Source organism: Saccopteryx leptura, chromosome 3 (genome assembly GCF_036850995.1).
Source record: "Saccopteryx leptura isolate mSacLep1 chromosome 3, mSacLep1_pri_phased_curated, whole genome shotgun sequence".
Classification (NCBI taxonomy): Eukaryota; Metazoa; Chordata; class Mammalia; order Chiroptera; family Emballonuridae; genus Saccopteryx; species Saccopteryx leptura.
This window is the reverse complement of record NC_089505.1, coordinates 70,745,534-70,766,617: the sequence shown is the minus strand read 5'-3', so window position 1 is coordinate 70,766,617 and position 21,084 is coordinate 70,745,534. Positions and strand designations below refer to the sequence as shown.

Here is a 21,084-nt window from a genome sequence, read left to right as displayed (position 1 = left end):
CATTGGAGGAACTGGAGACTATAGATACTGGCCAACTTCTGGAGAGACTGAAGGTCAGCCATTGAGGCAATATGTATCTGAATCCCAATACAAACTCTAAACAACAAAGACTTAAGTGAGCTTTCTTAGTAGGCAAAACTCTGTATATAATGGCATACATTATGGCCAGGAGGAGGTAATCCTGTCCATGAGTCCAGAAACCACACATGTGGACACTCCGTGGATGCCATATGACCCAAGAATTCCATGACTTGGTATAGATCCAAAAAAATTAAAGCATGTATATATTCACAAAAAAGCTGTACACAAATGTTCACAGCAGCATAATTCATAAAAATCAAAAAGTGGAAACAACCCCAAATCCATCAATAGATGAATGCATTAAATGATGCTGCAGGTTGGCCCTGGTTGGGTAGCTCAATTGATTAGAGCATCATCTCAATATGCCAAGGCTGCAGGTTCAATCCCGTCAGGGCACATATAAAAACCAACCAATGAATGTATAAAAAAGTGGAAAAACAAATCAATGTTTCTCTCTTTATTAAATCAATAAACAAAACAATTTTTTTTAAAGTAATAGATCCATACAATGGACTCTTATTTGGCCATAAAAGGAATGAAATACTAATAATACATGCTAAAACATAAAATAACTTCAAAAGCAGGCCAAATGCAAGAAGCCAGACACAAAAGACCACATATTTTATGACTCCATTTATATCAAATACCAACAATAAGCAAATCTATACATGTAGAAAGTCGATTAGTGGTTACCTAGCCTGGGGCTTAGGAGAAATCAATTTCTATTTTTTTTTTAAAGGGAGAGAGAAAGGACGAGGGAAGAGGGGATGGGAAAGGGAGAGAGACAGAAATAGCAGATAAGGGCCTGACCTGTGGTGGCGCAGTGGATAAAGCGTCGACCTGGAAATGCTGAGGTCGCTGGTTCAAAACCCTGGGCTTGCCTGGTCAAGGCACATATGGGAGTTGATACTTCCAGCTCCTCCCCCCTTCTCTCTCTCTCTGTCTCTCCTCTCTCTCTCTCTCTCTCCCTCTGTCTCTCCCTCTCCTCTCTAAAATGAATAAATAAAAAAATTTTTTTTAAAAATTAAAAAAAAAAAAAGAAATAGCAGATAAAACATCTACTTGTTGTTTCACTTATTCATGCATTCATTGGTTGATTCTTGTATGTGACCTGACTGGGAATCAAACACGCAACCTTGGCCCTGGCCAGTTGGCTCAGCAGTAGAGTGTCAGCCTGGCATGTGGAAGTCCCGGGTTCAATTTCCAGTCAGGGCACACCGCAGAAGCTTCCATCTGCTTCTTCCCCCTTCCCCTTTCCTTCCTCTCTGTCTCTCTCTTCCGCTCCCGCAGCCAAGGCTCCATTGGAGCAAAGTTGGCCCAAGTGCTGAAGATGGCTCCATGGCTTCCACCTCAGGTGCTAGAACTGCTCCGGTAACAACAGAGCAGCACCCCAGATGGGCCCACCAGTATTGCCCTCTGGTGGGCATGCCGGGTGGATCCCGGTCAGGTGCATACAGGAGTCTGTAACTATTTCCCCACTTCTAACTTCAGAAAAACACAAACAAACAAACAACAAAAAACAACAACAAAACATGCAACCTTGGCATAGTGGGACAACACTACCCAAATGCACTACCCAGCCAGGGCCCGAAAGTGTTTTTGTTTTAAAGTGACAAAATCTTCCAAAATTGACTTTGAACTGTCAATAAGCAAAGAAGCACTAAATTGTGTGTTTAAATTGACAAATTGTAGAGTATGTGAATTACCTCAATAAAGCTGTTTAAAAAAACAAACAAGAATATAATGGGGGCCTGGCATGTGGTGGCCCAGTGGATAAAGTGTCAACCAGGAATGCTGAGGTTGCTGGTTCAAAACCCTGAGCTTGCCCAGTCAAGGCACATATAACTAGCAATCAATGAACAACTAAAGTGAAGCAACTATAAGTTGATACTTCTCGCTCCAGCCTCTCTTTTCCTCTCCCGTCTCTATAAAATCGATAAATAAAAAAAATTTAAAAAGAATATAATGGGGGAAATGAATAAAATGCTGACACCTAAAATGAACCAAAAAAAAAAAAAATCAGAAATATCAAAGGTACAAAGAAAGTACAATGAAGCAGATATAAGCTAAGATTTGGGCTAGAAAGAATGTAAAACAGTCTTTTCAAGTTAAACTTAGTCAACAGAAACAGCAGGAACCTTTAAGATGAGAACAACATAGTTGGAGAACATTCTCACAACACCAGTATGGACAGAAAAGAAGATGTCCCATACTGAAGGAGCCTCTCATACTAAAATAGGATGGTGGAAAGGGTCTTTTTGTGAGGGGAAGATGACTCCTATTGCTCCTGCAAGAACTCAGAAATCTTGGGTCAGTAAAGTATTTAGAACTAAAAGTATAGGTTAGACAATACTAAAGGAGATATAAATTTGGAGTTTCATCCAGAGAAAAGGAAGAATTTAATTCATGAGACTGGATGAAAATGTTAAGGATCACGAATATAGCAGAAAGGGCTTCTGGTCAATATGGCGACATAGGAAAATGCAGGACTCTCTAGAATTGCATCAAAAGTACAACTACAACATTACAGACCATCCATCATTCAGAACTGCCTGAAATCTAGTTGAACAAAAGTTCTAACCTGACCAGGCAATGGTGCAGTGGATAGAGTGTTGAACTGGGAAGTGAAGGACCCAGGTTCAAGACCCCGAGGTCGCCAGCCTGAGCACGAGCTCATCTGGTTTGAGCAAAGCTCACCAGCTTGGACCCAAGGTCGCTGGCTCGAGCAAGGGGTCACTCGGTCTGCTGAAGGCCCACGGTCAAGGGACATATGAGAAAGCAATCAATGAACAACTAAGGTGTCGCAAGGAAAGACTGATGATTGATGCTTCTCACCTCTCTCCCTTCCTGTCTGTCTGTCCCTGTCTATCCCTTTCTCTGACTCTTGCTCTGTCCCTGTAAAAAAAAAAAAAAAAAAAAAAAAAAAAGTTATATAACTAAGTATGTAAAGAAGAAGCTAAAAGCCTAGCCTGTGGTGGCACAGTGAATGAAGAATTGACCTGGAATGTGGAGGTCACTGGTTCAAAACGCTGAGCTTGCTGGGCACAGCACATACAACAAGCAATCAATGAAAAACTGGAGTGAAGCATCTATGAGGTGATACTTCTCACTTCCCACACACCCTCCTCTCTCTGTAAAATCAATAAACAAAAATCTTTAAAATAAGCAAATAAAGAAGAAGAAGAAAAAAAGAAGCTACATCAAGACTGATAGGAAGGGCAGAGACTCAGAACAGGATGGTCCCATACCCATGTGTACCAGTTAAAAATTGGGAGGGAGATCTCAGCTGTGGAGGTACTCCCTAAGGAGCCAGGGGTCCTGGGCGTACCAGACTCCCCAGCCTAGGGTTCGCTGGGTTCTAGTGCTGAGAAGAGAACTCCCTATAACGTCTCGGTGTGAAAACCAGTGGAGACTGTGGCCTCGTGAAACAAAGGGCTCGTGGAATCCCAGGCACTACTCTTTTTTTTTATTATTATTTTATTTTATTTATTCATTTTAGAGAGGAGAGAGAGAGAGGAGAGAGAGACAGAGAGAGAGAAGCGGGGAGGAGCTGGAAGCATCAACTCCCATATGTGCCTTGACTAGGCAAGCCCAGGGTTTCGAACCAGTGACTTCAGCATTTCCAGGTCGATGGTTTATCCACTGCGCTACCACAGGTCAGGCACGGGCACTACTCTTAAAGGGGCTACATGGACCTATCTGGACTCACTCCCTCTGAGCTCAGTGCTGGGGCAGCAGCAGCTCAAAAGGTACTGGGAACATATGGGTTTGAACTGAACCGTTTGTCATCAAGCAAGAGCTGAAGGGGTAGCTTTCTTCCTGACAGAAGTGCTGGCAGAGGCCCTTGTTCCTTTTCTGAGAACCCCCCGCCCAGAGCCAACAAGCAGGTGCCATATTTGAGTCTCCATCAACCTGGCTAATACTGTTTGCCTCGCCCTGGTGGTTCCCTGAGAACCCCATCCCACCCAACTTGTGGGTCCACCCAGTGGCTTTCATACAAATAACCAGTTGTGGCTCATGCTGCTGGCTTTCCTAAAATCTCTCAAGTATCCTCTAGCTACTGTGTACCTCATACCTCTTGTTAAGTGGCCCTAGGCCCAACACTAGTGGTAGTCGACCCTGATTCACAAGCTTGGCCTCTCTTGAACACCTCCAAACCTAGCACGAATAGCAGCCATCAACAGATCACTTTATAGCTCATGCCAGGTGGCTGTGGGCAGGGCACGGGTGGTGGGTGACCATAACCTGCACCTCCGAGGAGGCTCCAGAGTCAGAATACCTGGAGAGCAACTTCAGACAAGCCCAAAGCACCATCTAACTACATCCATGACCAACACATGCAAGGGGTGTACTCAATGGGTCCCTGAGGCTCACTGAAGTGAGTTCTGCTCCATGGGGTGAGCCCCTGCACAACAAATTCTCCACAGTGGTTGCAGCCAGTCCTTGCAAGTGATCTGTCTGGAGGGAGATCTCTCCCACTGATGTGCCAACAACAATCAAGACTCAACTACCGGCCTAGCGTGCGGAGGACCCGGGTTCGATTCCCGGCCAGGGCACACAGGAGAAGCGCCCATTTGCTTCTCCACCCCTCTGCCGCGCTTTCCCTCTCTGTCTCTCTCTTCCCCTCCCGCAGCCAAGGCTCCATTGGAGCAAAGATGGCCCGGGCGCTGGGGATGGCTCTGTGGCCTCTGCCCCAGGCGCTAGAGTGGCTCTGGTCACAACATGGCGACGCCCAGGATGGGCAGAGCATCGCCCCCTGGTGGGCAGAGCATCGCCCCCTGGTGGGCGTGCCGGGTGGATCCCGGTCGGGCGCATGCGGGAGTCTGTCTGACTGTCTCTCCCTGTTTCCAGCTTCAGAAAAATGAAAAAAAAAAAAAAAAAAAAAAAGAAAAAAGACTCAACTACAATAGAAGGGTGCACACAGCCCACACAGGAGCACTCTTGAAGCACCCAGCTCACATGACTGGGGAGGTTGCACCATTGGACCTTACACTTACTGCATAAGACCACTCTACCAAGACTGGGAGATGTAGCAGCTCTACCTAATACACAGAAACAAAAACAGGGAGGCAGCCAAAATGAGGAGACAAAGAAATAGATCCCAAATGAAAGAACAGAACAAATCTTCAGAATAATAACTAAACAAAATGGACACAAGTCATTTACCAGATGCGGAGTTCAAAACACTGGTTATAAGAATGCTCAATGAGCCTGACGGTGGCGCAGTGGATAGACTGTCAGACTGGGACGCAGAGGACCCAGGTTTGAAACCCTGAAGTTGCCAGCTTGAGCTTGGGCTCATCTGGTTTGAACAGTGCTCACCAGCTTGAGCCTAATGTCACTGGCTTGAGCAAGGGGTCACTTGGTCTGCTGGAGCCCCCTGATCAAGGCACATATGAACAAGCAATCAATGAGCAACTAAAGTGCTGCATCAAAGAATTGATGCTTCTCATCTCTCTCCCTTCCTGTCTGTCCCTCTCTGTTCCTCTCTCTTTCTCTGTCATGAAAAAAAATGCTCAATGAACAGAGGGGAAGAGAAGAGGAACTTAGAACTTCAAGAAAGAGATAGGAAACATAAAAACAGAGATAGAAAACATAAAAAAAGAACAAATCAGAAACAAAGACTACATTACAGGAAATCAACAGTGGAATAGATGAAACAGAGGATAAATTAGCAATCTGGAAGATAAGGAAGCAGTAAATACTCAATCAAAATAGCAAAAAGAAAAAAGAATCCCCCCAAATGAGGACAGTGTAAGAAGCCTCTGGGATAACTTCCAAGCATACCAACATTCGCATCACGGTGGTGCCAGAAGGAGAAGAGAGAGAGCAAGAAACTTAAACCCTTAAAAAAATGACAAAAAACTTCCCCAACCTGATTAAGGAAAAAGACAGAAGTCCAGGAAGTGAAGAGTCCCAAAGATAATGAACCCAAAGAGGCCCACACCAAGACACATCGTAACTGAAACGCCAAAGGTTAAAGACAAAGAGACAATCTGAAAAGCAGCAAGAGAAAAAAAGTTACTTACCTACAGAGAAGCTCTTATAAGACTATCAGCTGATTTCTCAACAGAAACTTAGCAGGCCAGAAAGGATTGGCAAGAAATACTCAAAGTGATGAAAAGCAAGGACCTACAACCAAGATGACTCCACCCAGCAAGGCTATCAGTTAGAACTGTAAGACAGATAAAGAGCTTCCCAGACAAGAAAAAGCTAAAGGAATTCATCACCACCAAATCAGGATTACAAGAAATTTTAAGGGGTCTCCTCTAAGAAGAAAAAAAAATTAAAAATATGAATAATAAAATGGCAATAAATACATATCTATTGACAATTACTTTTTTTAGTTGACCTATTAGAAAGAGAGGGGAATTGGGAGAAAGAGAAACATCGATTTTTTTCTTTTTTTTTATTCCACTTATTTATGTAGGTTCCCTGACCAGGGATTGAACCAGCAACCTCTGTGTTTCGGGACAATGCTCCAACCAACCAAGCTATCCATCCAGGGCCATTGGTTTATTCTTGTATGTTTCCTGACTGGGGATCAAACCTGCAACTTGGCATATAGGGATGCTGTTCTAACCAACTGAGCCACCCAGCCAGGCCTTTGGCAATTACTTTAAAAGTTTTGGCCCCTGCCAGTTTGGTGGTAGAAAGTTGGCCTGGCATGTAGATTTCTAGGGTTCAATTACCAGTCAGGGCACACAGGAGAAGCATCATCTGCTTCTCTACCCCTCCTCCTCTTGTATGGGAAATAGGCTGTAAGCTGGCAAGGTCATTATAGCCTAAGGCTTAGTTTAAGACTAAGCCTTTCCCGCTCTTTTAATACTAAGATCTCTTAACAATAAGATCTGTTAATACTAAGATCTGTTAATACTAAGATCTTTTCAACACAAAGCTTTTCCCCACACCCTTGACTGTTGCATGATGTAGGGTGGTATACTCTTATGAGGAATCCAATTTATGCCTCAGATGAGTGGCTTTGTATCAGAGACTTCCCTATTTGTATATTGGCTTCAAGACTTTGTCTATGCTGTATAATAAAGCAAAGACCAGGGGCTCTCTCTCTCTGTTGTCTTTAGCATTGAAGAGGCCTTCCGGTCCCATCCTCTTTCCTTGGTGAGTCTATTTTCTTAATTCCCTACCGCTCTCCATCAGGACTCAGAATTACTAGCCACACTGGTTCATGGAACTCTTGCTTCTCTCTCTCTTCCCCTCCTGTAGCCATGGCTTGATTAGAGCAAGTTAGCCCCCAGTGCTGAGGATGGTTCTATGGCCTCCACCTCAGGTGCTAAGAAGAGCCTGGTTGGTGAGCAACAAAGCAATGCCATGCAGAAGTTTGTCTCTTTGCCTCCCCTTTTCTCATTAAATTAAAAAAAATGAAAAGGTTTTATGGCCCTGGCCAGTTGAGTCAGTGGTAGAGCATCAGCCCAGTGTGTGGACATCCCAGGTTCGATTCCAGATCAGGGCACACAGGAAAAGTACCTATTGCCTTCTCCACCCCAACACTTTCTGTTTCTCTCTCTCCCTCTCTTCTCCTCCCACAGCCATGGCTTGATTGAAGTGAGTTGGCCCTAGGCGCTGAGGATGGCTCCATGGCCTCTGCCTCAGGCGCTAAGAAGAGCTTGGTTGCTGAGCAACAGAGTAATGCCCTAGATGGGTTGAGACATGCGAGAGTCTGTCTCTCTGCCTCCCCTCCTCTCACTGAATAAAAAAAAAGTTAAAAAATTTTTGTAATTAATTTTTATTTATTTTTAGAGAGAGAAATATCAATTTGCTGTTCTACTTATTTATGCATGACTTGGCTGATTTTTTTTTGTTGATTTTAGAGCGAGAGAGAGAGAGAGGCAGGAAGGAAAGAGATAAGAAGTATCAACTTGTAGTTGCATCACTTTAGTTGTTCTTTGATTGCTTCTCATATGTGCCTTGACTGGGGAACTCAAGCTGAGCCAGTGACCCCTTGCTCAAGCCAACAACCTTTGAGTTCAAACCAGTAACCTTGGGATCATGTTGATCATCCCATCCTCAAACTGGCAAGCCCTCATTCAAGCCAGCAAACTCAGGATTTTGAACCGGGGAAATGCAGCATCTTGGTTCAATGCTCTATCCATTGTGCCACCACTGATCAGGCTCATTGATTGATTTTTTTATGTGCCCTGACTGGGAATCAAACCCACAACCTTGGGAGGTCTACTTGGCTAGGGCCACTTTAAATGTATATGGAATAAATGCTACAATCAAAAGATATACAGTGGCTGAATGGATAACAAAGAAAGACCCTTACATATGCTGACATGAAAAGACTCACATTAGATCAAAAGATACACAGATTGAAAGTGAAGGGATGGAAAAAGACATTTCATAAAAATAAAAACAAAAAAACAACACTGTGGTAGCAATATTTATACCAGACAAAATAGACTTTAAAACAAAGACTATCACAAGAGACAAAGAGGAACCCAGCAATGCCACTTCTGGGTGTTCATCCAAAGAAACCCAAAACACTAATTAAAGAGACATACATATCCAGGTGTTTATTGCAATATTATTTATAACAGCCAAGATATGGAAGCAACCTATGTGTCCATCAACAGATGAATGGATAAAGAAAAGTGGTTCATGTATACAATGGAATATGACTCAGTAATAACAAAGAATGAAATCTTGCCATTTGCCTCAACATGGATGGATCTAGAGGGTATTGTACTGAGGGAAATAAGTCACACAGAGAAAGACAAATGTCAGATGATTTCACTTATATATGGAATCTAAAAAACAAAATCAACAAGCAAAATGAAAACACTCTGTGTCCAATTGTTAAAAATGGCCTAGCAGGCTCTGGCCAGTTGGCTCAACAGTAGAGCATTGGCCCAGCATGAGGAAATCCCAGGTTTGATTTCTGGTCAGGGCACACAGGAGAGGGGCCTATCTACTTCTCCACCCTTCCCCCTCTCCTTCCTCTCTATCTCTTTCTTCCTCTCCTGCAGCCAAGGCTCCACTGGAGCAAAGTTGGCCTGGGTGCTGAGGACGGCTCCATGGCCTCTGCCTCACATGCTAGAATGGCTCCCGCTGCAATGGAGCAACGGCCCAGATGGGCAGAGCATTGCCGCCTGGTGAGCATGCCAGGTGGATCCCGGTAGGGCGCATGTAGGAGTCTGTCTGACTGCCTCCCCACTTCTAACTTTGGAAAAATACTAATAAGAAAAATGGCCCAGGCCTGACCTGTGGTGGCGCAGTGGATAAAGCGTCGACCTGGAAATGCTGAGGTTGCCGGTTCGAAACCCTGGGCTTGCCTGGTCAAGGCACATATGGGAGTTGATGCTTCCAGCTCCTCCCCCCTGTCTCTCTCTCCTCTCTAAAATGAATAAATAAAATAAAATTTAAAAAAAAATTGCCCAGCAAACATTTATTTACAAAATACTGGCTTTTCTATCTCCATGTGAATTGATTTCCACTATTTTGAAGTCAATATCACAATCCTCTTTGCCTCCTTATCCTTTGCTCAAGATGGCATATTAGCCTCAACTGCCTAATTATCCTTGGGCCCCATGTTCCTATTCCCGTGGAGCCCCATATGTACATGCATAATAAATTTGGTTATTTCCTCCTGTTAACCTGTTTCATGGCAATTTATTAGCCTGGACAGAGGAACTTAAAAGGGTAAAAGGAAAATTAATTTCCTCCCCTGAACCTGCCTTGTTGCTTCTCATCCACTCACCTGGACAGACTAGACTACAGAGTTCACCTTCTATTGTCCATAGTCCTTCCCCTTGTTCCAACTTGGAGAGATTGTCTGGTTTGCTGACTTGGTACCCTGTTCATGGGAAATGACAGAATGCTTGGGTTGGGGTGTGTCAAGATAGGAGAATGCTATATTTAAGGGACTAGACAGTTTGTACCTGTCAGAGACTTTTCTCTCAGGAGAGGGCACATATGGCATTGTGATATGTATTATATTTGGTCTCTGTCACAGTTCCTAGTACAGAGCTCCCTAAAGCCCTTGTAATTTCCTAAGTGAACAGCGTGACAGGAGCATCTTTTTTGATAGTCTTAAGTTCTACTTCCTGACACAAGAACTCCTAACCCCTGCACTCTCTGGACTGATGAGTGTCTTGTTTGTGCTAAGGAGATGGCCAGCGGCTGGGGTCCCCTAGAGAGCTTCAGGGTAGAGGCTGATCCAGAAAGACAAAGTGTTGGGGACCAAAAGCCAACATGGTTTTTGCAGTTTAGATTTTTGGGGGACAGAGGTGTGGGGAACTGGTAGTAAGCTGACAATCTGCCCAACACCCCATCTCACTTGTTCTGTGAAGTTGCTAAAGGCTCTTTTTGCTGTGGTGCTGGATTGTTTATACTCATCCTGCCCCCCATGTCCCTCGGAAAGACTGGAGGCAAGTTTCTTTTATCCTTTATTTTGTGAAGTTAAGATGTTATGTATGGTAGGGATTTTCTGCACTTGGTAAAATTCCTAGGTTGCCTCAGAAATGTGATTAGAGATTTCTTTGATTTGCTAATGGCCCACTTTGCCCTAAAAATAAAGCAGGAAGTGGGTGTTGAGCACACTGTGTTCTTTCCATCAGCATTGCAGAGGCCTCCCGAGCCCATCCTTTTCTCTAAGCCTATATTCTATTTTTTTTTGTTTTTTATTTATTTATTTATTCATTTTAGAGAGGAGAGGGAGAGACAGAGAGAGAGAGAGAGGAGAGAGAGAGAGAGAGAGAGAAGGGGGAGAGGAGCTGGAAGGATCAACTCCCATATGTGCCTTGACCAGGCAAGCCCAGGGTTTCGAACTGGCGACCTCAGCATTTCCAGGTCGACACTTTATCCACTGCGCCACCACAGGCCAGGCTAAGCCTATATTCTAAATTCTACACTGTTCCTGCTCAGGACCTGGAATTACTAGCCGTGCTGGTTCGCAGCAACAAAGGCATGATTAGAGGACTGGAACCTTCAGCTCCAAATCTTCCCCCTCATTGTGGGGAAGAAGGGTGCTGGAGGTGGAGTTAATCACCAATGGCCAAGGATTTAAGTAATCATGCCTACATAATGGGCCCTTGCTGCAGACCAATGCAGCTCTTAATGGTCTAGGTCTTGAGTGAGAACGGTGCAGAATGAAGAAATAAACTTAGGAAAAGGATGGGCTTGGGAGGTCTCTGCATAGCCCATAGCTTGCAAGAGCAAGTCTTTACTTCCAAACTGCTTTATTTATAGGGCAGAGCAAAGTCATTAACAAATTAAAGAGAACTTTGAAACAAAGTCACGTTTTCGAGGCAATTCAAGAATTTTCCCAAGTGCAGAAAACTCTCCACCCTGCATAATATTTTAACTTCACAAAACAAAGGATAAACATAGCTAACAGGGAGCTGTGGAGAAGGGCACGTAAATTGCCTTTACCAACTTAAATAAACAGTCAGAGGTTGTGGGGAAGCACTTAGCCTTTAGTAACTTAATCAAGTGAGGTGGGGGGATGGGACGAGTACAAATACTCAGCTTCATAGCCAATATGGAGGTGTGGGAAAGAACTTAGCCTTTAGCTTAAGCCTTAAACTGCGAGGGCTCTGCCAGCTAGCAGTTTCCCACAGGCCCTCCATAAGAATTCCTAAACAACCAGATGGGGAGGGCTTCCAGGATGGTGACCACATTGAGGTACTGGAGGGTGGCATGTCTGGTCCACACCCCTTCCTCCACACTCTTCCCTAAGCATCTCTTCCATTTGGCTGTTTCTGAGTTGTTTTTTACTTTATACTAAACTGATAATGGTAGTAAGTGACTTGCTTGGTTCAATGAGCCATCTAGCAAATTACTAAACCTAAGTTGGGGTAGGAGGGTGTGGGAACAACCGATTTATAGCCAAGCTGGACAGATTTACAGCCTGCTTGTACAGAGGCATGAGTACCCTGGATACCCAGTGCTTACAACCGGGATCTGAAGTAAGGGTAGTCTGGTGGTCCAGAGCCCTTAAGCCTGTGGAGTCTAATGCTAACTTTGGGTAGTTAGGGTCAAAACTGAATAGAACTGAACCACAGACACCCAGTCAGTACTTGGAGAATTGGTTGTTGTTGTTGAAGCAGTACACACATTTGGTGTCAGTTGTGTTGGTACAGCTCATAGTATATTACAGCCTTTCATCGGGAGCCACGAGAGGCACTGAGAGTCTGTCATTCAGAGCACTGCAGAAATTCCCAAGTATAAGCAGCTGGGAAAGGAAAGCCCACTGGCTGGGCACCCTCTGAGTGACACCGGGGAGCTGTCCTCACCCACTGACACCAGGTGGCTGTAGTTCTCAAACATCACGTCCCGGTACAGGTCCTTCTGATTGGGGTCCAGGAGCTGCCACTCCTCCCAGGTGAAGTCCACAGCTATGTCCTCCGGCGTCAGCAATTCCTGAAATAACACGGTCCTGTTTAATAGGAGTGTCTTTCTTTTTTTTAGAAGTGTTTTTCTTTTAATTGATTCATAAAAAATATAAAGGAACCTGCCCTGCTCACATTAACTATGATTCTGACATCAATTCCAATGTGGGTTTTTTTAACCCACCACCAAGCCATTCTCCAGCAGCAGCTAGATGTCCTACAATTCAACTCAGTTTTGACACTATCTATCCGGGACAGCGTCAGATTCCACAGGTTAAGGGCTCAATCCTAAAAGACTTCCCCTCTAACTTCCACTTCAGTGTAAGTATAGGTTGTCACCTGTGCTTCTGACTTGCTGGGGACCAAAAAATAAACAGAGTATTTTGCAGTTTGGATATCTAGGGGACAGAGGTGTTGGGCCCAATCCCTCACCTCACCTGCCTAATTAAATTAACAAAGGGCTGTGCTTCAGTGCTAGTCCTGCCCGCCCATGCTCCCCGGAAGGACTGAAAGCTAGTTACTTCTTTGTTTAAAATTAAGATGGTGGGGTTTTTTCTGCACCTGGTGTTTTTCTTATGTTGCCTTGGAAACGTCATTGAATTGCTAATAGCCCACCTTGCCCAGGGAATAAAGAAGAATGTTTTCTGGGGGCGGCCATGTTTTTGCAGCTTGGTCAGGACAGTAGTGACTATTGACAGTAGTGACTGTGGCATCCTCCTGAACCCATCCTATGTATTTCTTTAAGTCTTTGTCTATTTTTCATTCAATTTCATACCATTTCCCGCTTGAGACCCTGGAATAGACTCGTCGCCCAGGTCGCGGCACTGACTGACCAACTATTATATATATAATTGGAGGTTCCAATGCCTTCCTGAGGTCTGGTTACCGTATTTTTTGCCCCATAAGATGCACCTGACCATAAGACATGCCTAGGGTTTTAAGGAGCAAAATAAGAAAAAAAAATACTCTGAACCAAATGGTGTGTTAAAATATTTAATAAAATTCTGTATTTTTTGCTCCATAAGATGCACAGACATTTCCCCCTCCACTTTTTGGGGAAAAAAAGTGTGTCTTACGGAGCAAAAAACACGGTAATTTGCAAGAGCAGCTTAGAGAACTTAGGAATCAGTTTGCTTACTGTTTAGCAGTTTATCATAAAAGGATATGATACAGAATATAGATGAACATCCAGATGGAAAGACTAGAGGGCAAGGTGTTCACCAGCTGAGAAACTGTCCAAACCCCATTCTTTTGGGATCAGCATGGAGGTTCCATCATGCAGGCATGAAGGAAATGGAGATGGAATCTGCATTTTCTAAGATGACATGAAATTATAGAGCAAACACCTTGGAGCCCAGTAACTCCAGCTCTTACCAGACAACATTTCTTGCTACTAATTTTTTGTTGTTGTTGTTGTTAAAAAGGAACACTTTATTCATCTATACATTATAAAAGCAAGCAAAATCAGAATGTTTTCCTCAGCCATCCTTTCCACATTTTATGCAGTTTTCGTGAACTATAAATCAATGATTTCTTCATGCCAGCAGTGAAAAGGCCTTTGGTGCTCTGTCTCAGACTAGAAGGTCTCACGATTGCTGAAAGCCCTAGTCGTACCACCTCTCCACAGTCAGGATCATGAGCAAGTTGTAATAAAGTTTCTTCCACATCTCTGTTTTTTCCAGGAGGGTCCATAATATGGTTTATTTGTTGCTGTAACACTTTGGGCAATGTCATTAGCTGAGTAAATTGTCCTTCTGGGCTTTTATCTATCTTATTTTTTTCCTTAGGTGAGGAAGGGAGATAGTAAGGCAGACTCCCGCATGCACCCTGACTGGGATCCACCTGGCAAGCCCATCTGGGGTCCTCTTGCTACTAATTTAAGGCCAAACCGGAACTTTTTTTTTTTGTATTTTTCTGAAGTTGGAACCGGGGAGGCAGTCAGACAGATTCCCGCATGTGCCCGACCAGGATCCACCTGGCACGCCCACCAGAGGGTGATGTTCTCCCCATCTGAGGCGTCGCTCTGTTGCAACCAGAGCCATTCTAGCGCCTGAGGCAGAGGCCACAGAGCCATCCTCAGCGCCCGGGCCAACTTTGCTCCAATAGAGCCTTGGCTGCGGGAGGGGAAGAGAGAGACAGAGAGGAAGGAGAGGGGGAGGGGTGGAGAAGCAGGTGGGCGCTTCTCCTTTGTGCCCTGGCTGGGAATCGAACCCGGGACTCCTGCACGCCAGGCCGATGCTCTACCACTGAGCCAACTGGCCAGGGCCCGCAAACCTGAACTTTAACGCCAGTTCAGCTACCTGTTGGTGAAGGAACATTTAAAAGCCATGCAATCTTCCCGTTTCCCTAGGCCATTTAGGTTTTATTACTGGATAAACCCACACAGACACAAGGCTGAGCCCTTTGAGTGACCTGCACTGGTCCCTTGATAAAACTGTATTCACTGAGTTTGCTTGGTATCTTCCCTCATGCTGTGTCTGAGGAACCCTGCCTTTATTTGAAGTTCAAAACACTGTACCCCCTATTACCTTTCCGAAGAATATAACATTTTCCTAAGACATGAGTGCCATGAAATATCAATCCCCCCTGAAGAACCAGCTGCTGTGTCCTCACAATATATGATGATTATCATATAACTTAATAGGTTCTCTTGATGTGGTGCCTGCTACAGACATTAGACACAGGCTGACAGCTAATGTAACCCAGAGGATCCTTCAGTTACATGTTACTTTTTTTAAAAATTTTATTTATTTATTTTTATTTTTTATTTTTTATTTTTTTTACAGAGACAGAGAGAGTCAGAGAGAGAGTGATAGATAGGGACAGACAGACAGGAATGGAGAGAGACGAGAAACATCAATCATTAGTTTTTCGTTGCGACACCTTAGTTGTTCATTGATTGCTTTCTCATACGTGCCTTGACCACGGGCCTTCAGCAGACCGAGTAACCCCTTGCTCAAGCCAGCGACCTTGGGTCCAAGCTGGTGAGCTTTTGCTCAAACCAGATGAGCCCGCGCTTAAGCTGGTGGCCTCAGGGTCTTGAACCTGGGTTCTCCGCATCCCAGTCCGAAGCTCTATCCACTGCGCCACTGCCTGGTCAGGCTATTTATTTATTTATTTTTTACAGAGACAGTGAGTCAGAGAGAGGGATAGACAGGGACAGATAGACAGGAACGGAGAGAGATGAGAAGCATCAATCATTAGTTTTTTGTTGCGCGTTGCAACACTTTAGTTGTTCATTGATTGCTTTCTCATATATGCCTTGACTGTGGGCCTTCAGCAGACCGAGTAACCCCTTGCTGGAGCCAGTGACCTTGGGTTCAAGCTGGTGGGCTTTTTGCTCAAACCAGATGAGCCTGCGCTCAAGCTGGCAATTCGAGGTCTCGAACCTGGGTCCTCCACATCCCAGTCCGATGCTCTATCCACTGCACCACTGCCTGGTCAGGCTACATGTTATGTTTTGGGGTTTTTTTTGGTATTTTTCTGAAGTTGGAAATGGGGAGGCAGTCAGACAGACTCCCACATGCGCCCGACCGGGATCCACCCAGCATGCCCACCAGGGGGCGATGCTCTGCCCATCTGGATGGTTGCTCTGTTGCAACCAGAGCCATTCTAGTGCCTGAGGAGTGGCCATGGAGCCATCCTCAGCGCCTGGGGCCAACTTTGCTCCAATGGAGCCTTGGCTCCGAGAGGAGAAGAGAGAGATGCAGAGGAAAGAGAGGGGGAAGGGTGGAGAAGCAGATGGGCACTTCTCCTGTGTGCCCTGGCCGGGAATCTAACCTGGGACTCCTGCACGCCAGGCCAATGTTCTACCACTTAGCCAACTGGCCAGGGAACATATTACATTTTAACATAAGGCATTTACTCAGAATCATATGAATACGTACTTGATTCCTGATCCTACTTTGCCATGTATGTTGGAATTAGAGTCAACATTTATTTCACTCTAGATACTGATTTTTACAGGACTCTACTAATCCATTAGTGTCAGAGACCTGCGCGATGAGTATATTCAGGTCCCAAGTAAGAACAGTGCAGAATTAAAGAAAATAGACTTAAAGAATTAAAGAATATAAAGATGGGTTCAGAAGGGCTTTGCAATTACTGCTGGCAGAAACACTGCCCTAGCAGAGAAAAACATAGCTGCATCCTCCCTTCATTATAGGGCAAAGTGGGCCATTAGTGTTGGGAACCAAATAAATAAACAGGGTATTTTTGCAATCTGGACAGAGGTGCTGGGCCCAACCCCCACCTCACCTGCCTAGTTAACAAAGAGCTATACCCAGTTCTCACTTGTCCCACCCATGTTCTCCGGAAGAGGCTGGAAGCTATTATCTTATTGGTGTAAAGTGAGATTTAAATGGATGGTGGGGGTTGTCTTTGAGTTGTCTTGGAAACAACTGAATTGCTAATGGACCACGGTTTTATTCCCTGATTAAAGACGGATGCATCTTTGGGAGCAGCCATGTTACGGCTCAGGAACAGTTGAGACTGTTCACCGTGCCATCCTCCCAAACCCATCTGTATGTATATATCTTTAAGTCTCTGTCTATCATTTATTTAATTCCATACCTTTTCCTGTTCAAGACCCCATAATAGACTCGTCGTGGCCAGACCACAACAATTGGTGCCCATATGTGTGGACACTGAAAAAGGGAAAGCGGAGGAGAGGTAATAGAACCCCCCAGAAGTGTGCACACGAAGTAACTATAAAGCTTTTAGAGAGTGAAGCTTTTAAGTAGAGTTTGGGGGAGAGTATAATAATAAAGTAATTTGGGAGTAAATATCCATGGGACAGATAAGTTTAAAAGTGAGGGACCTTATGCTTTTTGTACAAATGTTTTTATTTGAGAATAAATTGTTTGATCAGAATGAGGTAGAAACAGAGGAATGTAAATATGAGGAGAACTTGGGAGTCTGGGAATAACTCGGGAGATGAGAATATCACGGCTGTGGCCATTTTAAACTTTGCGCCTCCGCCGCCCTCTGCTCCCAAGGTCTTTGTTTCAGACCCGTGGAGATCTCTGCTCCAACAAGCTTTGGATCAAGCTCAAGATGCAGGGGAAAAATTGGAGGAATTCAGCAATATTAGGGAAGGTCCTGATAAGCAATATCAAGAATTTGTTTCACGGCTAATTCAAGCAGTCGAAAGAATAGTAGAGGATAAAAATGTAGGAAAGATTTTAATAAAGCAGTTAGCATATGAAAATGCTAATTCTGCTTGTCAGGCTGCACTTCAGCCTCACCACAAGAAGGGAGATGTAGAGGAATATATCAGAATATGCGCCGATGTTGGGACTTCATACATGCAAGGTCTTGCTTTTACCGCACATGTTAAGGCAAGAACTCCAGGGTGTTTTCATAAAAGGCAAAACAAACGAAAAAAGGAAGGTCTGGAAAGGACTGCTTCTCATGGACGTTGTTTCCAGTGCGGGGGTGTGGGACATTTTGCTAAAAGTTGCCCTACTCCCCCTGGATATCAGTCTCAGCCTCCTCTTCAAGGGCAGCCAGGTCCTAAAACTCTGGACCTCTGTCCACATTGTAGGAGAGGGAAACATTGGGAGAATGAGTGTAAGTCTAGATATACTACTGAAAGGCAGGTAATTCAGGGAAACGGACTATGGGGCCCTCCCCGGCCCCATCAAACAATAGGGGTGATGTCAGTGTTTCCTCAGCAAATTCTGATTCCAGCAGGCCAAACATTGCCCAGCTATCGCAGGCAACAGCAGGCAGTGCAGGACTGGACCTCAGTCCCACCTCCCAATTCATATTAACTCTAGAGAAGGGTCCTCAAACTATACCCACTGGAATTTTTGGGCCACTTCCCAGTAACACAGTAGGACTCTTATTAGGCAGAAGTAGTTTAACTATGAGAGAATTTTTTGTTCTCCCTGGAGTAATAGACTCGGATTATACATGAAAAGTTAGGGTAATGGCTCACATTCTGAGGAATATAGTCACTATCTCCCCTGACATGAAAATTGCTCAATTAATCCTTTTACTTCTTTTAAGACAGGGCCAAACCCTGCAAAAGAGACCCCGAGAGAATCGAGGATATGGCTCCACTGATGCTAATGCTGCCTATTGGATTAAAAAAATAGGTCAGGAGTGCCCTGAAATGGAACTAACAATACAAAGGCATAAATTTTAAGGACTTATAGATACTGTACTGGTGCTGATGTATCTATTATTGCTAAGCTACATTGGCCTCCTTCCTGGCCCACTCATGCAGCAGCCACAGAATTACAAGGTATAGGGCAGAGTAAATCCTCTCAACAAAACTCTAGTTTTTTACAATGGGAAGATAAGGAAGGTCATTCTGGACTTTTTCAGCCTTATGTGCTCCCTGGATTGCCAGTTAATTTGTGGGGTAGAGATGTTTTGAAAAATATGGGAGCATTGTTGTTAGTCCTAATAGTTTAGTCAGTACTCAAATGCTTGATCAGGGATTTTTGCCCATTAAGGGATTAGGGAAAGAACAGTGGGGAATTCTCACCCCCATAGAAGGGGCACCCAATACCAGAAGGCATGGATTAAGATATCAAAATTTAGCACAGGGGCCTTGGTAGCTCCTGCTACCCCAATAATGCATTGTGCACACCCAATTACTTGGAAATCAGATAATCCTGTATAGGTAGACCAATGGCCCCTTTCTCAGGAGAAACTTAAGGCAGCTGCTCAATTGGTACAAGAGCAGTTAAAATTTGGGTACATAGAACCTTCTAATAGCCCATAGAATAAGCCTATATTTGTTATTAAAAAGAAATCAGGAAACTGGAGGCTATTACAAGATTTGAGAGCAATAAATAAGACTGGAAATTATGGGTCCTCTCCAGCTAGGACTCCCTTCTCCTTCTGCCATTCCATGGAATTTTCACCTTGTAATTATTGACTTGAAGAATTGCTTTTTTACTATTCCTTTAAGCCTTCATGATTGCAAGTGTTTTGCATTCAGTGTTCCTTCACTTAATTTCCAGGTTCCCATGGAGCAATACCAGTGGAGAGTTTTGCTCAAGGTATGGCTAACATTCCTACCTTGTCCCAAAAATTTGTTGCTCAAGCTATCTCTCCAGTACAAAGGCAGCACCCTAAAATGTATATAATTCATTATATGGATGATACTCTTTTTTTTTTTTTGTATTTTTCCGAAGCTGGAAACGGGGAGGCAGTCAGACAGACTCCCGCATGCACCCAACCAGGATCCACCCAGCACGCCCACCAGGGGGCGATGCTCTGCCCATCCAGGGCGTCGCTCTGTCGCGACCAGAGCCACTCTAGCGCCTGGGGCAGAGGCCAAGGAGCCATCCCCAGTGCCCAGGCCATCTTTTGCTCCAATGGAGCCTTGGCTGCGGGAGGGGAAGAGAGAGACAGAGAGGAAGGAGAGGGGGAGGGGTGGAGAAGCAGATGGGTGCTTCTCCTGTGTGCCCTGGCCGGGAATCGAACCCAGGACTTCCACATGCCAGGCTGATGCTCTACCACTGAGCCAACTGGCCAGGGCCATGGATGATATTCTTATTGCTCATCCAGATAAAGACACTGTGCTATTTTGTAACAACTAGAATATTCTTTGAAAGAATAAGGACTTTATATAGCTCCTGAAAAGGTACAGCAATTTTTGCCTTTCTCTTATTTGAGACAAATTACTGAGGAAAAACAAATAAGTCCACAAAAATTAGAAATCAGGACGGATCATATGCAAACTTTAAACGATTTCCAGAAATTATTAGGAGATATTAATGGGCTTAGACCTTCCTTGAAATTACTGTGGAACTGAAGCCACTTTTTGATATTCTTAGAGGCTTGGCTGAGCCAGCTTCTCCTCGGCTACTTACGGCTGCAGGATTTTAGAATTTAAGAATGTTTAGAAGACTCAGATGTTTTTAAAGCTGTATTATTATCTGATTTTCTTTAGCAAATAAAAAGACTTAAGAGTTTAGGAAAATTATAGCTTTTTCCCATTATTCTCTAACTTTCTCTAAACTATCATTTTATTTCTTTCCTATTCTATGCCTGAAAAGAAGGCAAAAGGAACGCCTACTTGGGCTACTTGGGTATGGCTAAACAGAATCTCATATACAGCTGCCTTGAAATTTTTCAAGAAAGTTGTTTAGTATTTATCCTTATTATGTTCCTATTAAAATAGCCCTACATAAGATCAAGCAGGCCATGTTCTAATCTCTAAAATCCAGGGTTTCACTCTTGATTTGTGTGATTTTATGTGAAGTCTTTGTTTAATGTCTAAATGTGTCTGTTTTTAAGGCCTGAATTAAGTTCTTGCATCCAAAAATTGGAAATGCGGGCCCTAATATTGAAAAAATAAAATTATTTCATCCCTACAAATATATAATTTTAATTGTAACAAGTAAAGTGCACTCATTTAAATTTAAATAAAATGGAATGTGGATCTTAAAGACTTGCTAATTTGGCCAAACTGCTCCAAGCTGCAAACTGCTTCAAGCTGCAAGCTGCAAAGCTTGAAGCAGGGTGGATTTGCTTAATATAGGAAGATAATGAAAGTCACACTGGAATTTTCCAGCATTTATGTACTCTTTAAATTGCTTGTTAATTAATGGGGTAGAAATGTTTTGATAAGTATAGGAATTTTACTTGAAAATGCATTTACTATATTTTGTTAGAAATTAACATAAAGACA

At 43.9% G+C, this 21,084-nt stretch overlaps 1 protein-coding gene across 1 annotated transcript in view; it reads right to left on the bottom strand.

Moving 5' to 3' along the window:
• LOC136399250 (zinc finger protein 432-like) overlaps positions 1-21,084 on the bottom strand; it is a 69,121-nt gene that overhangs the window by 35,656 nt on the left and 12,381 nt on the right. Inside the window, exons 6-7 of the mRNA XM_066374260.1 lie at positions 12,336-12,462; positions 9,800-9,895 (exon numbers count right to left, since the gene is read on the bottom strand). Of these exons, the coding sequence (XP_066230357.1) occupies positions 9,800-9,895; positions 12,336-12,462 (223 nt within the window). The remainder of the gene's footprint in view (positions 1-9,799; positions 9,896-12,335; positions 12,463-21,084) is intronic.